This window comes from Nicotiana tomentosiformis, chromosome 6, assembly GCF_000390325.3.
Source record: "Nicotiana tomentosiformis chromosome 6, ASM39032v3, whole genome shotgun sequence".
NCBI lineage: Eukaryota > Viridiplantae > Streptophyta > Magnoliopsida > Solanales > Solanaceae > Nicotiana > Nicotiana tomentosiformis.
In genome coordinates this window covers 84,555,248-84,579,938 of record NC_090817.1, presented here as the reverse complement: position 1 = coordinate 84,579,938, position 24,691 = coordinate 84,555,248, and the positions used below count along the sequence as shown (strand labels likewise).

At 35.2% G+C, this 24,691-nt stretch overlaps 2 protein-coding genes and 1 long non-coding RNA gene across 4 annotated transcripts; 2 read left to right on the top strand and 1 right to left on the bottom strand.

Annotated features, from left to right (window-relative positions):
• The first annotated feature begins 201 nt into the window (after positions 1-201).
• On the top strand, positions 202-1,441 carry LOC104115623 (aquaporin TIP1-2). Its single transcript, XM_009626300.4, has 3 exons — positions 202-417; positions 528-778; positions 874-1,441. The coding sequence occupies exons 1-3, from the start codon at positions 285-287 to the stop codon at positions 1,246-1,248; spliced, it is 759 nt and encodes a 252-aa protein (XP_009624595.1). The 5' UTR covers positions 202-284; the 3' UTR covers positions 1,249-1,441.
• A 6,721-nt stretch (positions 1,442-8,162) lies between these two features.
• LOC104115622 (uncharacterized) lies at positions 8,163-14,815 on the top strand. The gene is made up of 6 exons (XR_011408712.1): positions 8,163-8,672; positions 12,698-13,329; positions 13,416-13,542; positions 13,619-13,897; positions 13,984-14,098; positions 14,179-14,815. It is a non-coding gene; the product is annotated as an uncharacterized lncRNA (long non-coding RNA).
• Positions 14,816-18,059: 3,244 nt separating this feature from the next.
• LOC104115621 (transcription factor MYB48-like) lies at positions 18,060-19,920 on the bottom strand. Of its 2 annotated transcripts, XM_009626296.4 has the most exons (3): positions 19,601-19,826; positions 19,319-19,448; positions 18,060-18,817 (listed from the first exon to the last, which is right to left on the bottom strand). In XM_009626296.4, the coding sequence occupies exons 1-3, from the start codon at positions 19,716-19,718 to the stop codon at positions 18,352-18,354; spliced, it is 714 nt and encodes a 237-aa protein (XP_009624591.1). In that variant the 5' UTR covers positions 19,719-19,826; the 3' UTR covers positions 18,060-18,351. The 2 variants fall into 2 exon arrangements, 1 of the variants encoding a protein (XP_009624591.1); XR_011408711.1 differs by lacking the exon at positions 18,060-18,817 and having other exon boundaries at positions 19,330-19,448; positions 19,564-19,920.
• Between the last annotated feature and the right edge of the window lie 4,771 nt (positions 19,921-24,691).

Here is a 24,691-nt window from a genome sequence, read left to right as displayed (position 1 = left end):
CAACTTAGTTTTTAACCAAACGGCCCCTCAAAGTTCAATCCCTTATATCAACCAATTCCAACAAAAAGGATTCCATTATATGCCACGTGTCAGCATGCAAACAATTTGGAGGCACGCCTAAGGAACAATGACAGGTGGTTTCCAGCCCAAGGCTTTCCTCTTATTTAGTCCACTATATATATTGAAGTGGCATATAGCTGCTAGGAAATAAACAGTCTCACAAATATAGAGCTTTTAATTTCTTCTTCCTCAAAGAAAACATACAATTTTAAGAAGAAAAGATAATGCCGATTTCAAAAATTTCCCTCGGAAATTTAGCAGAGGCTAGTCAGCCTGATGCTCTCAAGGCTGCACTAGCTGAGTTCATTTCAATGCTCATTTTTGTTTTTGCCGGTGAAGGCTCTGGCATGGCCTTCGGTAAGTCCATGATTCAAGGCCTATTAAATGAGCATGTAAAGAATTTTTACACTATCACGGGTATTAGAACCTGTAATAATAACTATTGAAAATATTGATACTCTTCACAGGTAAACTAACAAATGGCGGAGCAGCCACGCCTGCTGGATTGATTTCGGCGGCTATAGCCCATGCCTTTGCCCTTTTTGTGGCAGTTTCAGTAGGAGCAAATATTTCTGGAGGTCACGTAAATCCTGCGGTTACATTCGGTGCTTTCGTGGGAGGTCACATTACCCTTTTCAGAAGTGTTTTGTATTGGATTGCCCAATTGCTTGGATCTGTCGTCGCTTGCGTGCTCCTCAAGTTTGCTACTGGTGGATTGGTAATTAATTAATAAAGAAAATTACACTAGTATATGTGTTTGTACTGAGTTTATTCCTAAAGTTTTACTGATGAAATTACTTAAAAATAACGCAGGAAACATCAGCATTCGCACTCTCGACAGGAGTTACCCCATGGAACGCAGTTGTTTTTGAGATAGTGATGACCTTCGGGCTTGTTTACACCGTTTACGCAACTGCAATTGATCCTAAGAGGGGCAATTTGGGAATTATTGCCCCAATTGCAATTGGTTTCATTGTAGGTGCGAACATTTTGGCTGGTGGAGCCTTTGATGGTGCATCAATGAATCCTGCTGTGTCATTTGGTCCAGCAGTGGTTAGCTGGACATGGAACAGCCACTGGGTCTACTGGCTCGGACCATTTGTTGGTGCTGCCATTGCTGCTTTGGTTTATGAAATTATTTTCATTGGTGACAACACTCACGAGCAGCTCCCCACCGCTGATTACTAAGGAACAATTTCCTCCTTTCTTTCTCTAAAACCAAATGTTGGATATAATTAATTTAAGCTATGGTTTGCAAGGTTGTGGTTTGTTTTGCTGTTCGCTCTTTGTTTTTCGTTTCAGTACATGGTAAAAGTTCTGGGTTTTCTTAATTGTAAAATCGTGAAAAATCAAGAGATGCAAGTGTCGTGTTTAATGTTCAGGAGTTTGACTTCTCTTTGATATGGTTACTTGGATTAGCTATATTTTTTTGTTGTAGACAAACTAACATTAACAACTTGCTACCCCACCGTAGGAGTAGGCACACCAAATAAAGTAAAAGAAGTTAGAATAATATTGCACGAGAGAAAAAACATTGTATATCTCCAGGGATTTTCTGACGGGATAACTCTAGTAAATAGTTTAGAGTGCCAAGGAAGTTATTATTAAGTTCCACTTTCTGCAGTTAGAACATTCAAAATTGCTTAAAAACTCATCATTCATTAACTTGGCAACGATTTTTAAGTAGTCAAACAAAAGACAAAAGTCTAATAGGCTCTGTGCTCATTGCACCATACCGAGGGAGGCCCTCCCCAAGTACTTACTAAATTAAAATTTTAAATTTACCGATCGTATCCGTCGATAATATTAAATTATTATTTTTAATGTACCGATGGATATCCGTCGATATTGATATTATTAATATTATTTTATTTTATAATATACCAACGGATATCCGTCGGTAAGTAAAATTATTTGACCAACTACTGTCAGAAATGTACCGATGGCTTTCCGATGGGGTCCATCGGTAATTACCGAGGGATTCTGTCGGTTTATTTTACTGAGGAAGGATTTACCTACCTGCCACTTACCGACGGACTTCCTTTGGTAAAGCCTTGTTATCGAGGGACGTCCGTCGGTAAACAGGTGATTTTTAGTAGTGAAATTTAAAGCTAAACTGGATTAGATTAACTCAATATTCAAAATTTAAAATTTAAATATTCAAAAACTATACGAAAGTATTATAAATTATAATTTTTTTCAGGTCAATATGATGAAAACTACATTTTAAAATGTTAGGTTAAAATTTATATAGTTTGAATCTCGAAAAACGAAAACATTTACAAAAGAGGAAATAGTATATAACTTAAACGCATGCAACTAATGGCCTAATAGTAAGGGTGGCAAGTGGGCCGGTCCAGGCCCGGGACCGGTCCGGGATCGCGGGCCAAACGGGCCAAACGAGCTAAATGTGCTAGGACCGTTTGGCCCGGTTTTAGTGGGCCTAGGCCGGTCCTATAATTTGGGCCCGTCAGGCCTGGGACCATTTAGCCCGCCAGGGACCGGACCGGTCCCTTAGCGGGCCAAACGGACCCAACGGCTATATTTAAAAATAAAAAAAAAAGCCATTGGCTATTTATAAAATAGTCATTTAACCCTCTCAACTTTGTTTTAACCCCAAACTTTCTATACATTTAATATATATATTATACTATACTATATATACATCTATATATATATATATATATATATATATATATATATATATATATATACATCTTATATCGATATACTATATATACATCTTATATACTATATATATTCGATATACATTTAATATATATACTATACTATATATACATCTTATATATAGTATATAAGATGTATATATAGCTTATCGAATATAGCTTTTATATATATATATATATATATATATATATATATATATATAAGATGTATATATATCTCGACTCAACTGTTTAAAAATAATTTCGAAAATAGAATTGCCTAAAAGTTTATGAACTCACGTGATGCCCATAAGTGGCTGTTTTAACTAATGCTTTGCTTTGTAAGTAGTTTCGATGTGTTTTGCGTTCTTACATATTCGTGAGTTGAAATTGTGTATTGCTCTTATGGCCATTGGAGAATCTGATGAAGAAACTGAGGTAAGTGTAATTCATCTCAAAGACAAAATTAAATTGTTGTCTTAAAAAAGGTTATCAGAGTTACTTCTAGAACTAATTGATGAATATGGGGATGTAAACAATGAAAAGGAACAGTTGTCTAAAGAATGTATGATTTTGAAGGCTATGTATATATATACATCTTATATATATATATATACACTATATGTACATCTTATATAGCTTATATACTATACACTTAGTATATATATACTTTTTAGTAGTAACATGAAAGGACCAAAGTATGATACCTTTTAAGATGTACGTATAGTATAGTATATATATATATATATATATATAAAAGTTATATTCGATATTAAATATTGAATATTAAAATTTAGGATGTTAAATAAAATTTAGGTCACAATTCTATAATAAAATTTACAAAGCATTGCCTTAGATATTTTTTTTAACATCCTTTTGTCTCTAATATTTATTTAAATTTTTTTTTATAAATATATGTTGGGCCTACTTAGCCCGCGGGCCGGGACCATTTCGCCCGGGACCAAACCGTCCCGGTCCCGGGCCGGTCCCTACAAAAAGCTCATTTAGCCCGGGACCGTTTGACCCGTTTAATTTGGGACCAGGATCGGGGACCGTTTGGACAGGCCCACTTGACCCGTTTAGGCCCAGAACCGACCCACTTGACAGCCCTACCTAATAGGAAGTCGTGGCAGCCGCCCCTGACCCTTGTTTTCCTAGTTCATTGTGTCCGAAGATTCAGTAGTATTTAGTAGGGGCCATCTTTCCCACTTGATAATTGTTTCATTGATGTGCTCCATTTCTTATTGCATTTTAGGAAATATACATTTTTCTACGCATTATACTATCTCTCCTTATCTGCCAATCAAAGCCATGATATGTAATATCGAACTATTTTGTCTCATAATTTGTCTTCCCTTTTAGTAGTAGAAGAATATTTTCTTTCACATTCATAAACAAAGTAATTGGTTGTAAAACATGAAATATGTGCCACTAAGGAGATTAGTGACTAGTTGTAGTGTGTTTATTATCTTTGTCATCGGGTATACAGTTTTGTTTTTTTAATGAACTGAGTAGGCTGGAATTTCTATCAGTTAAGTCAGAGAATCGATTCAATTAAAGCTTTATTTGGTAATTGATAACCAACCAAAATTGTCAGTGAGATGACAAACTTAACAAACAAAGATGCGTATGTTATTTGATCTCAATGAATAATTTCTTTTTAAAAATCACATAAATATGTATATTAAAAACTGCGTTTCATACAATTTTTAAACTGCAACCTAAACCAAATCAAGGAGATTCAGAAATTTAATATATTTGTGCATTATAATTTTCCAGCTAAGTGAAACTAAACCACGTTAGGAAAAAGATATCTTTTGTTAGCAAATAAAAAGACGTAATATAAGAGCACCGAAGGAATCAAAGAAGATAAGTTTTTTATAACAGGTACGCCAAACAAATATTAAGTTTATTATATAAACTATCAGTAGATATGTGTCATGACCCCCCACATCATCATGCCACGTAGGTGTCATTTGACATATATTTTTGCCATATGGAAGGGTTACATAAGGGACTAGCTCTTGGTGGAATATTCTAGAACTATGGAGAATTTCCTTAGGAAAACTCTAGATATTTATGGACTTGGTAGGAAGACTCTTTTGGAAAGCCTTGGAATGTTCTAGTCAAGTAGAAAATTCTAGAGGGTGTACTTATTTGTAAATATGGAAGGACTTATAGAACAATTATTATTTACGCACTAGCCCTTATGTGATTAATATAAATAGGGGACATTCATTTGTAACTCAACAAGCAAAACAATCAACTTCTCTCTAATAAAAAAGCTTCCTTTGGCAATTCTCCTATGTTCTAACATTCCTTTAGCAATCTTTAGTGTAGTAAGGCTGACTTGGTATAGCAAGAACGTGAGCAAGTTATGCAAGATCGTGAGCGTATTGTCAAGTGCCGCACGTATACTTAGTTGAAGACTAAGGACATGACAACGTGGTATCAGAGCAAAGGTTACAACTAAGGGAATGACAAACAACGGAGAAATTAGCGCTGCCAACACCTAAGCCAACGTCATCCAGGATACTGCTGGCAAGAGTGGTAGTAACAAAAAGAGGAATGCCACCAACAAGAGTGAGGAGGTGCCACCCGAGATTGTGCCAAACGAGGGGCATACATCCCAAGAACCATCTGCCACTGTGGCGAGCGAGGATGAAGTAGAGGTCCTGCCAGAGGACATCTAGCTCGGTAAAGAGTGGGTGATGAAGGTGAACGAGGGGATGGACACTGTCGAGATCTTTGGCCAACTCTTGGGGAAGGTAGAAGGTACCCTTAGCGTTCTTGAGGGACACACTCTTGAGGAGATTGAGAGTATCCGAAATGACTTGGAGGGGTGCACGCAGGCCGAGATGGAGCTAAGACAAACCATCACTACCTTGGAGTGCAGACTTATGGAGGCGGTGAGCACTATCGATACCATGAAGGCTAAGATAAAGGCACTCGAGGAGCGTGTCGATGCTGGCGTGACCGAGGCAGACAGTAATGTTGTTGTGACGAGGGAGGCCAAGATCGAGGCTCCCAAACTGCCGGTATTCAAAGGTGTTCGTAATGCACACGAAGTGGAGAACTTCCTTTGGCACTTGGAGAACTACTTCCAGCGCAGTAGAGTGAGGGACGATGAGGCTAAGATCAACATCGTTGTATTGTACCTCACAGAGATTGCTGCGTTATGGTGGCGTCGAAAGTGTGCTGACATAGAGAAGGGACTATGCAAGATTGAGACGTGGGAGCAGTTCAAGAAGGAGTTGAAGAAGCAATTCTACTCGGTGAATGTAGTGTATGAAGCTAGGCGGAAGCTTCGAGAGACAAACTAACATTAACAACTTGCTACTCCCCCGAAAAAATTGGATAAAAATTGCCTTTCAGTAGGACACTACTAGAAATCTGGCAAAACCCGTCCACGTCATTTCGATTTCGAGAAAACCGACCGAAATTGCTCGGAAACTATCTAAATTGGTAGCAAAAGTCAAATTAAAAATTTTACACAAAGATATCGACCACCTTAGGTCAGAAAAAATGGTCCCATAATAAAGAAACACTGTTATGTCTGACACATATAAATTATTGTTATATACAATTTATATTATTAAATATAAATAAATTGAAAATAACAATAATTTAAATTCATCTTATAAAACTATACATTTTATTTTTAAATGTGTTATAGTAAGTTTTGATCGAATATAATTGAATTTTCAATAGATGCACTGATGAATTATCTGAGCAAAGTACTAATAAGGTGATCAAGAATAAAACATTCAAGACTCTATCTATTGTACACATATTGGAGTATCTAGTCACTCATTATACCGGAGTACCTAGTTACTTAAACTTCAAGATTTATTTTCTTATTTATTCACCAATCAAGCATTCGAGCGATGTAATGAACAGTTGAGAATAATCATCAACGTTTGTCATATATATGTAAGTGTAAATTATCATAAATGAAGTAAAATCATATACTCTATTATAATCTATTATACTTATACGGATATGAAGTGTAATTTATACGAAAGCACACAGATGATAACATTATATATGTAATTGATCGAATTTAATTGAAATAGTCATTGTATCCAACATGCTATGATACACTTAGTGTCTTAGTAAATGGATAATAAAGTGTATCGTTGATGTAATGCTATGGTAAAACTTAAAATGTAGTGCTATATATAAATCTAATTATAAATTATTTTATTACAATGTTTAAACACAAAATCAAATGGTATTTTTTTTGTGCGTGTGTATATGTGTGTGTATGTATGTATGTATGTATGTATGTATGTATGTGTGTGTATATATATATATATATATATATATATATATATATATATATAGGACATATATAATTCTTAATTAAAATTAATTTTGACTATTTCACTAAATACAGACCGACTTCGGTCGGTTATTTTAATTAAACAATTTTTAAAAAAATTAAAAATCAGATTACCGACCGATTTCGGTCGTTTAGTTTGTGGTCAAACGGTCATATATTCACTTAAATGTAGAGATCACCTTTTCCGACCAAAGTCTATCCGAAATCTGTAAATTAGAGCCCCAGCGACGGGCTTTCTTCCCCATTTCTTTATTTTCTCTATCTCTCATTCTCTCCTCCACCATCCTCCACCCTAAGGCGATTTCACCCAAATCCCACCCAAAATCTATTCCTACCTCCATTCTCCCCCAAAATCAAAGCCCCCCATCATCCCCATCATGTCCGCCGCCACTGCTTCACTTTTTTCTCCTCACCACCACTGCTCCGCCGCCGTCGCTGCTTCCACCACCTGCCTCCCTTCTCATCACTGCTCAACCGCCGCTGCTTCCCGTAAGCACGTAATTTTTGACCCGCGCAATATTTAAAAGTAGTATTTTAAAAATATTTACTTATTTTTCATTTTTATAGGATTTCAGTCAACTTTTAATTTTAATTTTAGAACATAATTTTAAAAACACAAAAATAGTTTTTCAATATTTCTTCTCTTATTATACATCTTTTTTATTTATTTAAGCTTATTAGTATTTTATAATGATAATATTTTAATTTTTACCATTACTTTAACATAGTTTTCCCTACCTTTTTATAACATTTAAAAAATATCAAAAATATTTTCATTTTAATGTATAATTCACTTTAATAGTTTATTCTTATTAACTAAGATTAATTAGTATATTTTAGTAGTAACTTTATTTTTATTCTTGTTCAACAAGAAAGAATTGAATTTGAGCCAACTGAGAGCTCATTTTGGAATTTTAGTGGCCCAGCAAGACAAAAACTCATTCTTCCGAATTCCTTTTAGTCCAAACCCTTTTCTCACCCATAAAACCCCTCCCTTAATCATAGCCATTGATCTACTTTCATCTCAAAGGCCACTATTAATTCCAACACCCCAATATAACACAAAAGGACCTAACCTAATTCCTAAGGCTAGAACGGCTGACCCCCCCTCCTTTCCAAAAAAGCTTCTGCCACCACCCTCCCATTCTCTAAACCCAATAACACTCAACACACACAAGAGAAACGGACAAACAAGAAAAGGAAAAAGGGCAAAAAACAGTAGAGAGGAAACGAGGCAAATGAGGGAAAGACAGAATAGAATGGAGATAGCAACTTAAGCTCAAATTCTGTTGTTCTTGAAAAGTCGAGTTCAAAATCATCTGGGTCTAGTTATTAGTTCTTCGAAAACTCCATAAATTCCCCAAAAATCAATCTTTGATAGCCGAAAAAACAGACATGAACCATCCATGTTCGTCGTCCAAATTGTAGAATTTTTTGGATATCCGGAGTTATTAGTTTTGCTACTGAGTCAGGTTTCTTAGAAGTCGCCGATCTGATTTTTCCATCGTGGTTATGTTTCCGTTGAACTCTTGTCCAAGGTGTTTCCTGGTCGAAGACGTAATCAGATCCAAGGAAATTATTTAAGGAGTCGAATCCTTGAGGTCCCTTTCTAATCTCCCCTTTTTAGTCTACTGTTGTTGTATGTATTGGAGTTCTTTAAGTGGATGAAATGGATACTACTGATTTCTCTTTAGCATAGTGTTAAATGAATTAATTACTTTTAAGTGTTCTTTGTTTATAATCAAGTTTAAAATGTATATTTGTATGTCCGCATTTTGTCCATGTTTATTCTGTTTCCTTTTGTCTAGGCTTGGTCATGAGTGGTGTTAAGTTAAAAAATATAACTTTCTTTCTTTTAAGTCCTTGCCCACTATCTTGTCTTGTTAAAATCTGTCTTTGTGTCAATTAATTGTTATTTTTGAAGTATTCATTTTCTTCATATACCAAAGCTTTGCTAACAAATAATCCCATTACTTAAAATTAGACTTTTCCAACAATGTTATATCCATAATTTATGACCTCACAATAATCTCAAGCGTAGGAAATGAACAATTCATGAACATCGTAGCTTGCTTTAGGCGCGATTAATAATAAAACATCATGACTATTAGTACGGTTCCCGTGGCATAGTCATAAGACGTAATCCCCAATTCGAGTGTGCGTTTCACGTGACTCGACTATAACTTCAAATAATAATATTAAAAATAAACATGTTATAAATCGCGATTGCATTTCACGTGGCGCGATTTGCAATATGTACAAAAATAACAAGTGCGCGACATCGCGACTTGTTCAAAATAATTCCAAATAATTAAAAAGCGGTAAAAGGTAAAATAACGCATAAAAGGTTTTAAGCATGTAATGAATCGGATAATTAGGTCAAGTATTAATTGTTAAGTGACCGTGCTAAAATTACTGAACTCGGGAGTGCCTCACACCTTCTCCCGGGTTAACAAAATTCCTTACCTGGTCTCCTGTGTTCGCGGACCACGAATAAGAGTCAATTCCCTCTATTTGGGATTTAAAATAAAGTGGTGACTTGGGACACCATAAATTATTCCAAGTGGCGACTCTGATCAAATAAATAATTCCATTTCGATTAATGTCATTTTAATTGAAAAAACTCCTCTATCCCTTTGGGAAAAAAGGAGGTGTGACACTTCCACCACCTGAAGGTTAGTCACCTAGTTTTTTTAAAGTTACTTTAATTCTTAAATTTAGGGTTTAATTTATTGTTCTATTTTTATTTATTGCTTTTAGAAATTTAGAGTTTATTAATTTAGGGTTTAATTTATTGTTCTATTAGTGTTTATTGCTTTTAGAAATTTAGGATTTATTAATTTATGGAACACTAATATTATTCTATTAGTATTTGTTGCCTTTAGAAAATTAGGGTTAACTAATTGTATTAGTCTAATTGAATGCGTTAATAAAATATAATTGAATGTACTAATAAATTATAATTGAATGAGTTAGTCTAATTACGATTAATGCTAGTGTTAGCTATCTTGCAAGTCTTTCAATTATATTGCCTGTTAATGGTCTAATTGAATTTGAAAAAAATTTATTTAGGGATATATGAGAACTTTAAAACTAATATGCACTCAAATTATTTAAATTAACTACTTTGTAACTAAAGTTTATTATGTGACTTAATTTTATAAATTAATTTGAATAGTCAATTAATATAGTATGTAATTTATTTGTTCTATGTGTAGATGGAATATCGTAGCTGGATGTATAATAGAAATTATCCTAATCGTCGATTTTTAAGGGAGAAATTTATAGAAGGGGTTAAAAAATTTATTAGACATGTAATGTTACTTGAACTGTTTCGGATTGGAGGGATAATTAGATGTTCTTGTACGAAGTGCAAGTGTTTGAATTTTTTTGGGTTCGGAGGATGTTACGACTCATCTTTATAGAAAGGGGTTTATGGATAATTATTTTATGTGGACTAGTCATGGAGAGGTTGATAGTAGTGATGGTGTATTTTATAACGTAGTTGTTGGTGAAAGTAGTAGATCGGCGGTAAATAGCGTTCAAGATCCTAGATACTATGAAATGGTTGCGGATGCTTTTGGGATGCACTTCGAGTTTGAACCCCATAAAAGTATTGAACAAGTTCCTAACGAAGAGGCAAAATATTTTTATGAACAGTTAGAGGCCGCTAGTCTAGACTAAAGATAATCCGAAGGCTAGACTAGACTTACAAGAATATTGCAGGCGACCTGAATTACATTTACAGTCTGCGAACAATGGTAAGGTGTTCAACCCCAAGCCCAAGAAAATTGCCCATTTTTGTTCTTACTACTTCGACAGTCATGTTCCATGTGCTAGAAATAGGCCCACTCGGTACAACATCGTGATTGAGAATGATCCATTATAACGATCAATATCCATATTCAATCAACCAGGTCGATGTTCTAAAGATCGATAAAAAATGGGCCTAAGTAGTATGGAGTACAAATCAGCTTCAAATCATGTATTGCTAAATTGTCCGAAAGTTCAACCCTTTCTTGAGTAAGTGTTGGCGTAAGATTAATTTACATGGAATATTATTTAATTAGGTTGATGCAACTAACAAAATTTTCAATGTGTTGCACAGTGACTTCGTGAGTCAATTTGGCCATGATGTTGTATATTCTACATTTGAGGCGTGGTTTAAAGAGTGTGTAAGTGCAGCTTACATACTTGCTCACATGTGAATATACACACTTGATCACTTGTAAATTACATGAAATGTTTAATCAGAGATAAATAGTAATTTAAGTGTAATCTTATGAATAAGATTATCAAATTACTTTTTAGGAAGTACACAAAAATTATAAAAACAAAAAGATAGTATTCCCTTTGGTCCATTTTAATTGATGTTTTGGTTGTTTTCACACATATTAAGAAATTAGTCTCTATGTTCATGCGTTACACGAATAGCTTATGTCAAATATTATAAAACGTGTTCTAAAAATAATTGTTAAAATTAGCTAATCAGCTCCTTAAAATAAAAATTTATATAAATATATTGCAAACCAATTCATTAATAATGTTACGAGAATCAAATTTATTAACAAAATGGAACGAAACATTTTAGAATCACGCAGTGATAGAATACTTTTGTATATCAGCAGAAGAATGCAATAATATTTAATATTATTTATGATGCAAGTTGTTTATCCATTGACAAGTACAATACATATATGTATTAGAATAGGATTTATGAGGTCTTTGGACAACTTGTTTTAGGTTTTTATATTTTAAAATAAATTCTTTGGAATAGTGAAATTCTTGATTTCAAATGATTTTATTATTTTTTTAACAATACATGTAGGTCAATAATCTAAATAATGCTGCTAATCAATATTTGAAAGATATATCTTGGGGACCTGCATCTACGATTACAACTATGTCTAAGTATTTTGTGAATGATTACAAATTTCGCACCGAGGAATGCTCCAAGTATATAAAAAAAAAAAAAGCAATAACAGTGGGGTGTGTGTTAAAGGTGGTGAAGGCAACTAGGATGGGGAAAATGATTATTATGGTGTGATCAAAGAGATTCTAGAATTATCATATTTAGGTTAAACAAATAAGAAGATCATACTTTTTCGATGCAAGTGGTTTGACCCAACACCTAGAAGAGGTACAAATGTATACTCGCAGTACAACATAATTGAGGTTAATAAAAAGAGAGAGTATGATCGCTATGATCCTTTTATAATTACAGAAAATGTTAAGCAAGTGTATTATGCTCCATATCCATTGCGGAGGGATAAGTCTGATTGGTTGGTTGTAATCAAAACTAAGCCTGTTGTAGGGTGAAAGTTGAGAATGTGCTAGATGTTGCTTACCAAAACGATACCTCAAGTGTTAACCAAATGGTGGACGATCAGTTAGAAAATGACTAGGAGCATCCTCAACGCATATTATAAGAAGTTGATATGGAGGAAATAACAACCATAGAAAATGAGGACGAAGAATCACCTGATGAAAATGAAATAAGTGAAGAGGAAGAGTTTTTGGACGAGGAAGGATATTTCGAAGACGTCTAGCATGTTAGTTTTTTAAAGCGCTCTCAACTTATATACATTTATATTCTCAATTCTGACATTTTCTTTAATTTATGCAGATGACCGGTAGGGGTCAAGGTAGGTCTAGGAAGGATAAGAGGCATATTGATCATGAGGATAGTGCTACACCCTCGCTTCCTTCCACTCCACACTTGCATTCCTCCACTGATGATGGCCGGCAACAATCTTCTAGGCACACATCTTTTCCACCACATCCATGTACTCATCAGATTAACTATCGTTCGCCCTCGCAGCAGTATTCTTACCATTTTTCACCACAAGGCTATACCCCGCTTCCTCCATATAATCCTGCATATAGTTATATGGGTATACCGAGTCAACAGTCACAGGGCCATGTGGTGATACGCCCGTCATCTGCTCTATTTGCTTCACCACCAACTGAATCACATCCATCTAGATTACAACCACCCGGATCGCAACAAGGGTCTGGATCGCAGCAGTGGTTTGGATTACAGCAGTGGTCTAGATCGTATCCATCTTCATCAGCGACCCTGTCTCCCTCTCCACGGAGTTCGTCTCCTAGCATTTCTAGACTTCACCTTCGGGATAGTAGTGCTGAACCAGATGCCTCCCCTTCTACGCACACTTCAGATACACCGGAGGATCATGATCGAAATGCAGTGCGGTATGATCGTTATCATAGGATGATCATCAGGCCTGAGGGCAATGGGTAAGATTTATTTATTTATTACTTCTTTATTTTTGCTGAACTATAATAGCTAGTCTTGTTTATTTAATGTAATTGATATGTTGCAGGTTCATACCTAATCATCAGACTACAAATATAATCACCGAAGCTCTTGACCGGTTGTATGATGCACCCTATGCGACTTGGAGTGATTTTTCACCGGAGCTCGTAGAGTAAATTTTCAACTAATTTAAGGTTTTAATACAATTCTTATCTATTTAAATATTATATTAATAATATTTTCATCTAACATTGCACACTTCATTTGCAGACTAAATGTGCATGGGAGGACCGGCATAACAGTGCCATTCTTGTAAATTTTGAGTTCAAATGCCGTAAGAAACTATCTGATTCTTTGTGTTCTGCTCGGAAGAAGAACAAGAAGCATTCATGGGTTCTACCGCATTTATGGGAGAATCTACTGAGGCAGTGGGCCACTGAGGATTTCGAGAAAAGGAGTGAACATGGAAAGAAGGACCGAACATCTGAGAAGGGTGGTTCCTTGCACTGTGTAAGTGCAAGGAGCATGTGGACTGCAAGAAAACTACTGGTAATTCCTTAAAATATTTAAATCTATTTTTATCGAACTATATTTATATATTTTAATTCATTTAACATGTTTTATTATATTTGTAGAAAAAAAAATGGGAGGAAGCTGACTCATGATGAGTTCTTCATGAAGACTCACACCCGGAAGAAGAAAGCACTGATAGATCCAAGTAGATGGGTGGACCGGGCGGAGACTACATATGTAAGTTTCATAACTACTATAACTTAAAATTAATGTTTGTAATATTTTATAGTTAATAATTTTCTATCTTCTAAGTAAAGGGTCGCTACAAGACTATTGTGGAGGAGTACAGTCAAAGATTGCCACCGAATGAGTAAGGCGAGCCTCCTTCCACTTCAGACGAAGAAGGGCATGAGATATGGTTGGAGGTTGGAGGTAGTCCTAAAAAGGATATAGCATACGACCTTCTAGAGAGATCATTTTGGCGCTACATGGCTGGATTGCAAGGTATAGGGACTTCCGCCCAGGGCGAGGTACTTGATAGGTCAACTCTCTCGGCTATGGAGAAGAAGATTGCAAAGTTGTCAGCAGAGCTTGATGAGGCAAATGCTAGAGAAAAAGAGAGATAAACAATTTGATAGCCTTCAAGGTCAGCTAGAAAAGATGGGTGAACAATTTAATGTCCTTCAAGGTCAGCTGGCCAATCTTCTTGCTAGTGGTGCTTTTCCAATTATCCGGTCTCATGAGTCTTCCTATATGCTAATGCTTCTCGTCGTGATCATTCGAACCATGCCGACGATGAAGCTTCTAGTAGTGGAGATGAAGATGATGTAGTACAAAATACTCGTTGAATGATGTTTGAAATTCTAACTTGTGAAACGTTTAGTTGTTTGAATATTTGAAACTTTATAAATATTGTTAATATAGTTTTGATAGTTATTATTTTTATTATTATTGTTATTGTTGTTGTTGTTGTGGTTGAATATTAACAATGTAATGCTGCCATTACAGGTTGTTGGCAGGTGGTGAAGCTGTAAAACAACTATATTCTGCCAAATTTTTACCTAGAAAATCGACTGCATACCGACCGAAGCCGGTCAGAAATGTTAAAATTAAATTCCTAGAAATTTAAAATTACCGGCTGACTTTGGTCGGTATCAGCAATAAATATTTTCTAGGTTTTGAAATTACCGACCGAAATGGAATTTTTGATTTTAAATTTCATATATTTTATCAAAATATACCGATTGATTTGGTCGGAAACGTACAATTTTTTTAAAAATAAATAATTACTAAAATTAATTAAAAATAAATAATACCGACCGATTTCGATTGCTACTTTAAAAATTAATTAAAAATTATTTTCTAGAATACCGACTGAATTCGGTCGGTATTTTTAGTTTTGTGTGAGATTATTTGGTCAAAGGTGCTTTGAAATTACCGATCGGCTTTGGTCGGAAATTTCGACAGTCTACGGTCACCAAATGTTAGCGACCATTATTTTTTGACGAATTAAAGTGGGTCAGAAATCGATTAGTTTTTCTTGGATTCCACCAATTTCGAACGGTTTTCTTGGACGCTTTTTGGCCGTCTTTTAGCAGTGAGAGTAGGCACACCAAATAAAGTAGAAGAGTTAGAAAGTTGCATAAGAGAAAAAACATTGTATATCTCTAGCGATTTTCTGATGAGATTTTGTTTTTCTTGTGACGGGATTAACTCTAGTAAATATTTTAGTGACAAGGAAGTTACTATTAAGTTCCATTTTCTGCTGTTAGAAGATACTCGTCGTTCATTAAGTTGGCAACGATTTTTAAGTAGTCAAACAAAAGACAAAAATCTACATAGACTATGTGCTCATACTTTGTTGGTTAACTTCAAAATTATCTTAGAAATCAATAGAAAAAAACAGAGTCCGGTCTGGTTTGTTAGAAAATATTACAACATACCCTTGATAGATCAAGAGAGGAAAAGGTTCTTCAGAAAAACCAGAGCGTAGTTTGTTACAGAGCACCTTTGAATGAAAAGGCTATTGACAAACATATGGAGATATAATTACTGTGTCAATTTTAGTTTTTAAACTAAAAGTCGTTATTAAACTTTTTTCGAGATTTATGTCGATTTATACACCTCCTGAGGCAGGTAATAGTCTACTAACTATTAAAATTCTATGTTAGGATAGTGTAAAATCCTTTTACCATATCAGGTTAAGTTGACCTTCAAAGATAGATAACTCTTCGTATCAAATCTAAAAAATAGAGAATATGTTATAACCAATTTAATTGCACTGCTAGTGCAAAAATTCTTGTATTATACTTCCCGGTTCCAGTTTATGTGATCATATTTCCTTTTTGGTCCGTTCCAAAAAAGAATGACCCCTTTCTAAATTTGGAAACAATTTAGCTTAAATTTATAATTCTACCCTTAATGAGAAGCTTTTATAACCACACAAATATTCTTGGCCTTTTTTTGACTTGTTTAAGATCACAAATTTCAAAAGTCTTCATTTTTTCTTAAACTTCGTGTCCAATCAAATAAGTTGGAACGAGGGAGTAACTAATGGCCTTAATTAAGCCGCGGCAGCCCTGACCATACCCTTTTGTCCAAAGACTCATTAGTGTTTAGTAGGACTGATATAGTAATGGCATTGATCCTGGAGCACCCATTAGTATTTAGTAGGGGTCCATCTTTCCCACTTGTTAATTGTTTCATTTCTTATATATTGCATTTTATGAAATATACATTTTTCTAGGCATTACACTACCTCTTCTTTATCTGCCAATCAAAGTCATGATGTATCGATCTTTTTTTGTCTCATAATTTGTCTTCCCTTTTAGTAGTAGAAGAATATTTTCTTTCACATTCATAAACAAAGTAATTGGTTGTGAGACATGAAATACGTGCCACTAAGGAGATTAGTGTCTAAGTTGTAGTGTTTATTATCATTGTCTTCGCGTATTATATTAATTTTTTTAATTGACAGAGTAGGCTGGAATTTCTATCAGTTAAGTCAAGAATCGATTGAATTGAAGCTTTTATTTGGTCAATTAAAAAATTATAGAACTAACCAAAATTGTCAGCGAGATGACAAACTTAACAAACAAAGATGCGTATGTTATTTGATTAATTTACTTACAATCAAGAGTCGTATATTTTACTACATAAAGATGTTTAACGTTAATAAGTCAAATTAAGTAAAACACTGTAACCTATATATACCCTTATTTCTATAATGTATTATTACTGAACAAGAAAATGCTGATCTACTCAAGTCTTAATGTGTTAAATTCCATCAATCAAATATGGAAAAGTTGTAAGTGGTCCACTTAATTATTCTACACTACTATGCTGCGCCATTGTTATAAATGTTTTTTATTAACTTATAAAACGAGGACTACTCTCAGCAATTAGCCAGAGGAATTCCCAAATATTTTCCCAATTTCGTAACCGTATCATATTTTTCGTTGTAATAGTAGTATTATTTACTATTTGGTTAAAGGCTTCCCTATCACAATAAAATAAAATCCACTTGCTATCCCTCCCTTGATGTCTGATAAAATAAAATCCACTTGCTAATGCGCCTAATCCCTATCATTAAAATAATTGTCGAGTGATACATATTTGGCCGACCTATAAAAATAAAAATTATTTTACCTTAGATGTCTGATATATATATTTGTGTAATACAGTGAAGGAGCTACGTGTTATTGCGCGAACTAGTCCCTTTTTGGAATCTGTAAAAGTATTGAGCAAGAAAGATTTGGGTATAATTCTTTGCTTAGAATATGTTCTTTAACTAAACACTTTGCATCCTCATGAAATCCCCTAAAGCAGAAGAAATTTAATAAGAACTTGAGTGCTTGACTGAGTATTTAAAATTAAATATTAAGAGATCAGGCATTGGATAACGAAGTGATATGTTCATTTGATAAGAAATGTTTTTAAAAACTTTTCAGATCATTGCAAATTAGTTCAATCAACCAACAAACTGATCTTTTGAAAAGCCAACAATATGTTTAATCATTTTATTGATCATATTTAATCATTAGTTATGTTTCTTCATGAATTCAATGGCTTTAAGTATTCCCTGCTTGATCTCAAATTCCCGAAATTAAACATCCCTAAACTAACTCTGAAACCATAGAGATTTTGACGGGTATCTTGTGTACTGAAATGCAACTGCAAGAAAAGAGTAAATTGCTCATAGAAAAGCTAAATAACGTTCAAATACTTGTAATTTACAAGGAATTAATGAACCTTTAGATTTTGACAAGATGATTGTCGAATAATCACACAGAAACAGACTCACACTCTAGTAACTAAGCCTCAGATGATTAAAACAGAGCAAACTTCCAAACACTACCAATTCAATAACAGAGTGCCTTTCTGATGTTACTATATACAAGTGAGAGCTAAATATTACTCTTATCTCACAAAAACTAACACCAACGTAACTCTACAAGAAACAAATATTTTCCGAATCCGATTAATTAGGATTAGCCTTTGAAAAATGAGATATCTTGATTGTCATAGTAATAATCAGTCATCCATAGTGAATCTGGGCAATAATCCCATAGAGGTGATGCCATAACTGGTAATTTATTCATCGTTTGATCAGTATCTTGTGATGATTCCACATCTTTCCAGATTTCATCTAAGGAATAGACCATCATATTTTTCTCCCCTGATTCATGATCATGTACTTTATTTTCTCCAGCAGCTAATTGCAAGTGCTCGAGCCCATCGTTAGAATTTCTTTCGTTTTGTTCATTGTCGGGCGTGGAGTCCACGGTAGGACTGTTGGCAGAGGAAGACGAAGAGTTGGAGAAGGATGAAGATGGAGAAATAGAAGCCTTATTCTTATTCCTCTCATCTTGAGCTTGTTTCCTCATGTGGGTTCTCCAGTAATTCTTGATTTCGTTATCAGTTCGTCCCGGCAATTTCCCAGCAATTTTCGACCACCTGCACTTAAAGAGTGGGTGTTAAATGGGCGGTAATTAGGTGACAAGAGGAGTCGCTCGTATGGTCACCACCCTTCACCTACGACTCCAAGATGGTGGGTTCGAGTCACATCAAAGGAGCAATAGCTCTAACAAAGAGAATTAAAATTAGATGAGTTACACGATCAATTGAATAATTAACAATTGATCAATTAGGTGAGTTATACGATGCTTGGATCAAGATAAGTGGGTCAATTATCTGGACCTTCTACAGTTGGATTAGTTTTCTTTTGAATTTGAGTTACAAAGGGTGTCCGAATCGGTTCAGGCGTTAGACAGACTAACTTGGATGTTATGCCTAAATTGACCCGTCAATAAACATATATGTTCTGAGCAAAACACCTAAATTTGAGCAGATTATATTTGCATGAGCAAAATTAAGATTATAGTATGAAAATAAAAGGACAGTAGGAAGGATTCTTGATATGAGAAAATGATTTAAGTTGAAAATACAATTAATTACCTATTTCCATATTTGGAGTGGAGTTGAAGAACAAGGTGCTCTTCTTGAGGGGTCATCTTGCCACGTTTGAGAGCAGGATTCAAGTAATTAACCCAGCGTAATCTGCAACTCTTTCCAGTTCTTTTCAAATCTATAAATAATAAGAACAAGAAATGGAATGCAGAAGAAGGGGTTATTAAACTTGATCCTTTTGCACTAAATTTACTATGCCAATATTTTAACCAAAACTAGCTAAGCCTATATACCTATTTTTATTTTTGTCTCCCTCCAAAACCTTCAAACCTGAAACTTTCGCCAGAAAATCCCAGCGGCGATCACCAAACATTTTCACATAAAATACTAGCTGAAGATCTTCTTGTTCTGTCCATGGACCTTTTCTTGTTATTTCCTCTTGTACCATTTTTTATTTTATTTCTCTCTCACTAGATTTCTTTTTTTTCTTTTTCTGAGGACTTTTCTTGGTTGATAATGAACTACTGATAGATACACGTACACCATTGATATTTATACTTGCCTGAAAGGATTTGTCCTAATTTTCTTTGTTTTATTATTGTGTGTATTAACAAGTGGTGTGGGAGTGCTCATCTAGTGTTGGCATATGATGCAAGCCATTAACAGAAAAGACGCAAGTGATGATAAAATGAGATAAGAGGTTGATATGTTTGATGTTGATGTGACTTTTATAACTCACTGTCCGTTTCACAGTGCATTCGCTCTTGGAATTTCTCTTTTATTTCATCTCCATCTCTAGGAAAATGTAGCAAGTAAATCCAATACACACACTGTATCTACTCGCGATTGCTTTTACGAAAAGTTAGAAACTTATAAAAGTAAGTATATGAGCTAAATTCCCTGCCAAATAGTAAGGGGTCGTTTGGTTGGAAATGTAATGATTCGATAGGTCATCTAGAGTTTTAACCCTTAATTATGTGTTTTAAAATCTCAAATAGTTCCTTTCAGCCTTCTTCGATTTACGTGTGCAGTCCGTGTCTTTTTTCGGAAGGCTTTTATGCGAAAAAATGATTAAAATGTGAATTCGTGCCTTAAAAATTCATTTGAGTTGACTTCGGTCAACGTTTTGAGCAAACGGACCCAGATCCGTATTTTGACTGTCCCGGTGGGTCCGTATCGTGATTTGGGACTTGGGCATATGCCCAGAATCGAATTAGGAGGTCCCTAACTCGAGTTATCACAATTTGTTGAAATTTGAAGTTTAAAGGTTTAAATTTTTTATAAATTTGACCGCAGTTTGACTTTATTGCTATCGGGTCCGAATTTTAGTTCCGGAGCTTGGTATAGGTTCATTACTATAATTATGATTTGTCTGCAAAATTTGGTACAAAACAGAGTTGATTTGACGTGATTCGTACGTCCGATTGTTAAAATGAAAGTTCGTAAGTTTCTTTGAAAATTCATTCGTTTTGGTGTCCGATTAGTAGTTTTAGGTGTTATTTTGGTGTTTTGATCGCGCGAGCGAGTTCGTATGATATTTTTGGACTTGTATGCATGTTTAGTTTAGAGCCTCGAGAGCTCGGGTGAGTTTCGGATAGGCTTCAGAGCAATTTTGGACTTAGAAGCATAGTTGGTGAAACCTATTTATGGTGCAGGCCTCAGACCTCGCAATTGCGAGGTCTGGTTTCGCATTTGCGATGTTTCAGTGCCTCTGTCAGGTTCGCAATTGCGAACAATTACTTCGCAATTGCGAAGTGGGGCTGGGTCAACAGAGTTCGCATTTGCGATCAAAATGGTCGCAATTGCGAGAAGTCCAAGTTCGCATTTGCGAACAAACCATCACAATTGCGATGGAAGCAGAAGTGTGAAATCTTCGCATTTGCGCAGTTCGCAATTGCGAACCCCAGGTCGCAATTGCGACATCTGCGCCTAGATATAAGAAGGGAAAAACGGGATTTTTGCTCATTCTCTCAAATTCTCAACCCTAAACACCCTAGAGGCAATTGTTTCAAGAGCTTTTCTTCCTCAATTCATTGGTAAGTGACTCTAACCTACTTTCTTTCAATTACCCACTACATTTCATAAGATTTTAACCTTAAATTTAGGACTTCCATAGTAGAAATTGGGGATTTAGGTAGAATCTCTGTTTTAAAAGGCATTTTTGGGGCGAGCCCCGGGGCGAGGCGTACCAAAAATACCCCGGGACGAAAGTCTTAAGAGGCGTACGCTCCGTAATTTGGGGCGTACGTCCGGGCGTTCGGGGCGTACGTCCGGGCGTTCAGGGCGCGTTTTTTTAGTAAGGAGTAAGCCCCAGAGACTTTTTCAAATTAAAACAAAATTTGTTGAATTAGTCCTTCATATAATACCCAAATTCTTAAAAGTCAGTTTGGTAATTACTCAAAAGGTTTAAAAAGGAACTCAAAAGTATTAAATTTAAAAGTAAAATTTTTTTTTATTGATTTAATCCCTAATTCATGATTTTTTCAATTTGTTATCTTGTCCGCTAGTCTGCTAATATCTCCCAAAAGTAAAAAATATTTAATTTATTTTTCAAATACAAAGAAAACTATATTTTTCTTCATAGCAGCAAATTCAAAGTTCAAATTGGAGGTTAATCATCCTTTTTGTTCCTCCATATAGAAAACTCTATTCTTTTAGACTCAAATTACTTGTGCTTGTAAGTAACGTATAATAGATTGTTTTGATTAATTTTTTGTGGGGATGGAGCACACATATATATAGTTTTCTTCAATTTTTATGCAATTTTACCTGTTTATAAATATTAACTGTCATTATATTATTTTATAAAATATTAAAAATTAAATACCTATGGGGCTTACGCCCCGTGCCTCGGGGCTTACGCTCCACTGAGACATATGTAAAACGTCCAGCCTTACGCCCACGCCTTTTAAAATACTGGGTAGAATTAGGGATTTTTGTAAAATTAGAATTTAGACGTCGAATTGAGGTCGAATTTCGAAAAAAATTGCGTAATCGGGCTGGGGGTGAATGGGTGATCGGGTTTCGGTCCGAACCTCGAGTTTTGACCAAGCGGGCTCAAGGTTGACTTTTGTTGACTTTTTTCAATAATGATCTAAATTGAACCTTTTTCATTCGTGAGTAGTTTCTAAAGCTTAATTTGAATCGTTTGGTTAATAATTTGCTAGATTTGGTTAGTTTGGAGGCTTGTTCAAAAGGTAAAGCCGTGATTGAATTTTGAGTGGAGTGCGGAGTAAGGTAAGTGTCGGGTTTAACCTTAATTTGAGGCATTTAGGAACCCTTAAGTTATGTGCTATGTGAAATTCATGTGTTGCGGCATATATGTGAGGTGACAAGTGTATATACGTCGCCAAAATACTTGTTTCTCTGTTTGCCCTGTATTTCAAGAATTATTTCATTACATGCCTTAACTGTTACATGTTTTAATTGCTTCCCATGCCTTAATTGCTACTTGTCCCTTATTAATCTCATGTTAAGAATGTTAGATTTTGCCGTGCTTCCATGATTTACTGCTATTGCTTGAAATGACTAATCTGTACCCTTAGTTGTCATTTATTTGATCTGTCTTATTGTTTAGTACTCATTATGGTAGATTCTTAATTTGAGACGAGATTCCCTTTCTGTTTCCGCTTCATATCCATTAATCACAGAGGACTATTGTGATCTAAATAGTTAAATTAAATGCAGTTATCAATTTATTCATACGGTACGGTGGGATCGGGTTACGTGCCCCAACAGGTAAACTAAGGGTGGATTGATATGGTGAAATAAGGGTGAATTATGATATTGATTCTGATTATATGGTGGGATCGGGTTGCTCGCCGTAACATATATTTATTTATTATTATTATTATTGATATTTATATGGTGGAATATGAGAGGATTGAGTTATACGGTGGGATCGTGTCACGACACAAAATCCACACCGTCATGATGACACCTAACCCAACCCGCTAGGTTAGCCAATTAACAAAACAACATAATATAATAACACTGACGTGAATCAAAGATGACATAACTAAATTTCTTTACAACTCCCCAAGAACTGATAGTACAAACCATAAGTTTCTAAGATTTAGAATTTATAAAGTTGGTATGAAATACAGTATATCATCTGTTTGAAATATACATGAACAAATTAAAATTCTAAAGCTACCAAGATCAAGAGGCAGCTATGACCGGAATGCAGGTACATCTTCAAATCCAGCTCCCACCGCGCACAGCAACATCAACATCCAATATCTGCACGCAAGGTGCGGAAGTGTAGTATGAGTACAACCGACCCCATATGCTCAATATGTAACAAACCTAACCTTAGGTTGAAAGTAGTGACGAGCTGGAATAAAGATCGAAGTCCAACACCAATAGCCAACAACAGTTCATAACAACATAATAAAAGTGCTAAAAGAAGAAATTCAGAGATATATTGCTTAGCTCATTCACAGTTCCGGAAAATAGGCATGCTTTTCAAGTATATCAGTGAAAATTCAAATATTTTACCGAAATCACCAAAATATGAGTATGTTTGTAAAACTTTGATTTTTCCCAAAACTTCTAACAGGTAAATGTTTCATTTTTCAAATGGCATGAGGAAAAATACATCTCTATGCCTACATGTCAATGTATATGTGAAGTCATGAATGACGCAATATCGTACAACATGAGGAAAATGCATCTCTATGCCTATATATCAAGCATGCATATCGAATGCAATGCAGCTCAGTGATAAAACCATATGCATACTCTTAGAGTATCAATTCACTCAGTCCTCACAGTCATTCAGTCCTCCCAATCACTCGGTACTCGCTCTCGACACTCACACTCAGTAGGTACCTACGCTCACTGGGGGTGTACAGACTCCGAATGGGCTCCTTCAGCCCAAGCGCTACAACAAGACAATCATGACATAAATCAATAAAACATATTGCGGCGTGCAGCCCGATCACATCAATATCCTCACTATTAGGACCTCGGCCTCACCCAGTCATCAGTCTCTCCAATCTCTCAGGCTCACAATATTATGAAAATTCAACCCAAAATGATGATGTGATGTATCAATAAATGGTCACAGAGACTAAGATATGTATGCAAATAAATGCGTATGACCGAGTATGTAATTACAATATAAGCAAATAACTCAACAGCAGAAATGACCTCAGTGGGTCCCAACAGGATAAACATATAGTCTAGACATGGTTTCTAACATGGATCACAACTCAATTACTCTAGTGCGTAGAGATTTCATGGATACAAATAAGATTAGGTAACTACATAGTACCATAGAAATAACCGAGTCACAATTCACACGGTGCACACCCACACGCCCGTCACCTAGCATGTGCGTCACCTCAACACCAAACACATATCACATATATTCAGAGGTTCATACCCTTAGCACCAAGTTTAGAAGTGTTACTTACC

Coding starts and splice junctions, on each gene's coding strand:
- LOC104115623 (XM_009626300.4), top strand. CDS start 285: ATGCCGATTTCAAAAATTTCCCTCGGAAATTTAGCAGAGGCTAGTCAG. Junction 418..527: donor AGGCTCTGGCATGGCCTTCG/GTAAGTCCATGA, acceptor TACTCTTCACAG/GTAAACTAACAAATGGCGGA. Junction 779..873: donor AGTTTGCTACTGGTGGATTG/GTAATTAATTAA, acceptor AAAATAACGCAG/GAAACATCAGCATTCGCACT.
- LOC104115621 (XM_009626296.4), bottom strand. CDS start 19,718: ATGGTACAAGAGGAAATAACAAGAAAAGGTCCATGGACAGAACAAGAA. Junction 19,449..19,600: donor TTTTCTGGCGAAAGTTTCAG/GTTTGAAGGTTT, acceptor TATTATTTATAG/ATTTGAAAAGAACTGGAAAG. Junction 18,818..19,318: donor CACTCCAAATATGGAAATAG/GTAATTAATTGT, acceptor CTTTAAGTGCAG/GTGGTCGAAAATTGCTGGGA.